The 5,127-nt window shown below is 34.8% G+C and overlaps 1 protein-coding gene across 1 annotated transcript in view; it reads right to left on the bottom strand.

The window, feature by feature from the left end:
- Positions 1-9: 9 nt before the first annotated feature.
- The window catches only part of LOC119837613 (rho GTPase-activating protein 190), a gene marked incomplete at its 3' end in the record, with an annotated part of 28,045 nt that continues 22,927 nt past the window's right edge, over positions 10-5,127 (bottom strand). The window contains exons 25-32 of the mRNA XM_038363286.1: positions 5,030-5,107; positions 4,604-4,648; positions 3,581-3,690; positions 3,309-3,401; positions 2,441-2,518; positions 1,132-1,222; positions 599-710; positions 10-127 (exon numbers count right to left, since the gene is read on the bottom strand). Of these exons, the coding sequence (XP_038219214.1) occupies positions 10-127; positions 599-710; positions 1,132-1,222; positions 2,441-2,518; positions 3,309-3,401; positions 3,581-3,690; positions 4,604-4,648; positions 5,030-5,107 (725 nt within the window). The remainder of the gene's footprint in view (positions 128-598; positions 711-1,131; positions 1,223-2,440; positions 2,519-3,308; positions 3,402-3,580; positions 3,691-4,603; positions 4,649-5,029; positions 5,108-5,127) is intronic.

Raw genomic sequence — 5,127 nt, 5'->3', positions numbered from 1 at the left:
AATTTCATTGGTACCTTTATCCTCTTGCGTCCTGGCCCTATAGCCAGTGGGCAGTTCAGGCGGGCCCACGAACATTCCCAACTTTGGGACCCGGGGACTTTGTACAGCTACTAGGTTACCTAACGATCTGTAATTGAACAGTAATAAATATAAGTACAATGCAAGATAACTATTAACGAATAGATAGTAAAGTCCAAAGTGTTTCAGTCTTTAAGTTTCTTAAAGTCTATCTATATACCTAACATCCTATACGTTGCGTACACTAACTTTCAACGACACGATATACACGTGATAGTGCGCCGATGCTGCTCTTCTCTCACACAGTTTAGTGAACCGAAAAACTTTTCAGCGGAACGACTTTATATATCATAGATTTTTCTGTCTTGAGTGAGATACGAGCTAAGGCTACTGCATATATACCACATCTTCTCTTCCCATGGGAATTTCCCTTGACTAAGAGTTAACTAATGTTACTATTTACCACACTGAAACATCTCATTCCCACGGGACCACACAGGCGAAGACGCGAGCAGAGTTCTAGTCATACACCCACATTAAAAGATGAAATAAAGCATTAAATAAAAATAATAATAAATACCGTTTCTTATAATGGCGGGGCGCGTGGTGCGCGTTGTGGCGGCGGCGCGCGTGCACGCGGGCCACGCCGCCCGACGCCTCGCTCGAGCCGGAGCTGTCCGTTTCCGAGAACGCTGCGGACCGACACACGAAATTGACAGAGGCACATTAATTTTTATCACTTCCGGATGGATAAGATGATTTTAAGCCGTCTCGTTAAATGTCCGTGAATTTTCGAAGTATCTGAGTTATGCATTATTAGCAATCTTTCCTTTTTTAAGCATTTTTAGATGCGATTTCGAAAACTCTGTTACGAGGCAAGTAACGAATATAATGTTTGAGATAACTTGTACCTAATCATATATGTAACTACATTCAGAAAATAAAGTTATTTGAAATATTAATTGACACAAAATTTAAAAATACCTTGCCTTTTAGGGTTATGTGTTTTTGTGTTAATTAATTTTCTAAATTACTAAAAAAACAGTGCACAATAGTTTGCTTAACATAGTCAACATCTTAAGGGAATAGTAATAATAATGCATGTCAACTCACATGGCTGATGCATGGGTGTCTTTTCGTGTCTCCTGTGCCTCCTCAGTCTGGTCATAGATGGCGCCTCCATGAATTCGTTTGTCTCCTTTATCTGTGACATAATTGATAAACTCAATTCAAACCAAGCAAAGACGAATGAGACAACCTTCTAAGGTTTGTTTAAGGTCAAATAACAGCTGGGTTACCATAGAATATATGTCAATCAGGTCAGGTTAAGCAAGAAGGTAAAAATGGAAGCAGAAAGAGAAAATATTGAAATCTTAGTATGATTAATTACATACGTTTATACATTCGACACGAGTATTGTTGAACTCATTACAATCTATCAATCTATTTAAAACATTACAAATAATATCAAAGAAAGGGATAGAAATGTTTCATCGTGGAATATAAGCGAACATTACATAGGCAACATATATATGTATAATAGGAGTATATATAAAAAGAGGAAATAGCATACAAACAAAGATTTTTACTCCCTTTACGTGGTCGACAGTACTACCTCAAACACATTTATTTTTACATTACACATTTTACGTATTTTTTTTACTGAACCATTCCTTTGCTATAAGATTTCACTAAACCATTTTCGATTCAGTCGTTTTGTTAATATGCGTAAACAAACGGACGTATGTTAAAATACAATTGCACAATTTAATTTTATGTACTTGGCTAGACCGATTTTGAGGAAATTATTTTGAACTACTAAAGATATAATATAGATTCTATTTAACATACAAATACTTACGTCACACATAATACTTTTATGCATATTACACATACTATTTTTTACAAGAAATAAACGTAACTAAAACGGTTATGTACGTATAAAAAGCAAAAAATAAATGAATTTTTAAGCAATAGAATAATACGGCGCAAAAATGTACTTAGTAAGCACATATGGGTGTTATTTTGAAAGTTAATTGAATGATCTTTTAAAATATACATAGATATATTTTAATGAAATTGAAATGATTTATAATTACAATCGTTTAAGGGGACTGCAAGAGCCATGAGATAACAATACGTGATTATCAAAAATTTTATTGATTATATAAAAAAAACACTATTAAACTACCAGTTCTTGGTTGCTTTAAGCATAATTTGACAGAATAAAATAAATATGATGTATATATAAACAATGTGTCTGCATGCTTTTATAGGCATAAATAATCCTCTCGCAATACCCTCAAAGCGACACGGGAGGGCGATTATACCAAAAAAAAAAAAGCAAAAAAAACATGCCCATATAATGTACCGCAATGCAACATACAGACATGCGGCAGTATATATGTATATATATAAGCACCTGTGCGTACTGCGCGTCGAGTTCCGTCTCGGAGCTGACGCCCGACGGGTGGTGGTGGCCACCGGAAGGCCCGTACGACTGGGGCAATTTGTTTTTGTATACAGTATCTATTTTTTATTTATTTCATGTTTCGATTTCTCTTTTTCATAAAAAAAAAAATAAAAAAAGCTTGTGTGAAAGTGTTTAACATTGTCTATTGTATTATATACGTCTTTTGAAAGGTTAATATATTGATTAAATTACAATTCTTTATTTTATCCAATTATTTGGATTGGATTGCAACATTTCAAAATATGCTAAATTCTTGTTGTTTGTTACTAAATTGATTTCTATCTATGTATATAACACTCTAAATAAAACATATGTAATTAAAATATAAAACATCACGTTATCTCTAAATTTAATTTTTAGTTTTATAGCATTGAAATAAGTAAGGATTCCTAACCTAACCGTAGCGTTAGGCAAGAAACGCAGGTTCGAATCCTGCCTCGTGTTCAAATTTTTTCTATTCTTTCAAAATTTCTCATGACGTTATCTCTTTATAAAATTACCAAAATTACATGTGAATACATCGCGAGTAAATTAAGACCCTAATTAATAATTCGGAAATAAGACTACCTGTGTAAAATTTTACATTTCTTTGCTCATTCCCAGTCTTATTGCATCTGCCATGTTTTTGTGAATCAATGAAATACTAGTATTAACGAATGAATGAATAATAATGACTTTACGAGTGAACAGAAACATGAGATAACCCCATCACTAGCAATGACAAAAACACCCAGAATTTTAGTTGCCAATGAATTTTCTCTACACCATACTGTTATTATTTACAATAAAATATATATCTTATATAAAATTAATATACCTTCCTATCTCTGGAATGAGCTGGTCCGATGGTGATGTGTTGCAGTGCATCGCTTACCATAGTATAGTTGTTCATGTCCAGTTTGCCCGGTTGCTGCAAAAATTACATAATTTCTTGGGTATATAACATTTAAGTACATGGATAGCTTAATATCTAGTACTGAGAGAGACTGGGGCCTGAAATAGGTGCCAAAAAAACCTGTACAAATCCCGCGAACAGATAAGAAAACAACACAATGTTAAGAGAGGGAATTATAATATAAGTTAGAATACCTTCAAAGTCTGCGAGTGTCTCGGGCGATGCGGCGGCGGGTGCGGGCGCGCGCGGCCCGTCGTGAAGGCGCGCGGCCCGTAGCCAGCCGGCTGCCAGAGACCGCCGCCATCTGGAATTATTACATACACTAACGTTAAAAACTTACTTTTAATGAGGTAATATTATGAAATAGGGTGTCCGTTAGACACGTAAAACTGAAAGAGTAGAAGAAATTCGATTCCTGAGGCGGGAACACGGGTGTCCGAGAGGCTAGCCATTGCTCCGGTTTGGCAAAAAGACGCGGGTTCGTATCCCGCCTCGTGATCAAATTTTTTTTCTATTCTTAAAAATATTCTAAATATTATTATGATAGTTCAAGTACAAACGAATTGGTATACGCCTCTAACTAAAAACACTTATATACTTGAAGTGATTATAAAGGGTGTTCGGTAAGTATTATGACAAACAAGGAGTCATAGACGGAGCTATCAGATGTGTAAAAATACAGCTCAAAATAATAATAATCGTACGTTTTTAATACATTGAACACCACCTCTACAACCGTTGCCAATACATATCTCGTAGGCACTACTTACCGCACACCGTGTGTATCTTGAATCAAAATAAGGGATAAATTATAATATGCGATGATGTAATGCTGTGGTGGAAACGCAGGATTACTTTCATGTGCAAAAATAAACGCATTGTGTGTATGTAAACGAAAGCGCCGATTCAACAGACTTGATACGACTACAAAATAAATAATTGTGACTTAAACTTAATATAAAATAATTATATTATAATTGAATCAAAGTTTACATAAATAAGTCAATTCTTAGAGGCATGCTTTAAAATACGAATACGAATAAATAAGAGTCAAAAACCATAAAATTCGGTCGTAAAATTATTAAAATTTTATCTAATCTATTCTACTTCGTAATCATGCACAAATCATGAGAACAAAACGGACGAAACAACCATCTACAGAAAAATGAACCTTCCCGCTATAAAAATACGGTATACAATTGCAACCATGCAATCACCTGACTCGTGCGTGCTGAGGGAGTCCTCCGAACAGTTGAGGTCCGCTGCGTTATAACAATTTGTTTTTTTTTAATGTGATTGATACAAATATTTCTTTTTGTCTAAATATAAACCACAAATTTAAGTTGAAAACTGCAATTTTTAGAATATGTAGAAAATAATTTTTATATCTACCCACAAATAAATAATTCAATTTATTTCTACCTTGAATTCAGAAACACTTTTGTAATTTTTTTTTTGATGAATGAATCTCACGAGCATTGCAAATAAAAAAAAAACACTTAACCGACCGTAGTTTTAGGACACAAAACTGTTTGATTCGCTATTTGTACAACATTGAATTATATACGCATTAACTGTAAATGAATGTACATTGCAAACTAGTACATATTGCTAGGCAATAAGGTATATATTCGCACACTCACGCGACAGATCCGCGTGCATCCTGTGGTCGGGCGGCGCGGGCTCCGGCGGCGTGCTCGGCGGCGGGTAAACGCTGAAACCTACAAAATTTATTTCATTA

The sequence above is a fragment of the Zerene cesonia genome, chromosome 28, assembly GCF_012273895.1.
Source record: "Zerene cesonia ecotype Mississippi chromosome 28, Zerene_cesonia_1.1, whole genome shotgun sequence".
NCBI lineage: Eukaryota > Metazoa > Arthropoda > Insecta > Lepidoptera > Pieridae > Zerene > Zerene cesonia.
This window is presented reverse-complemented; position numbering and strand designations above follow the sequence as displayed.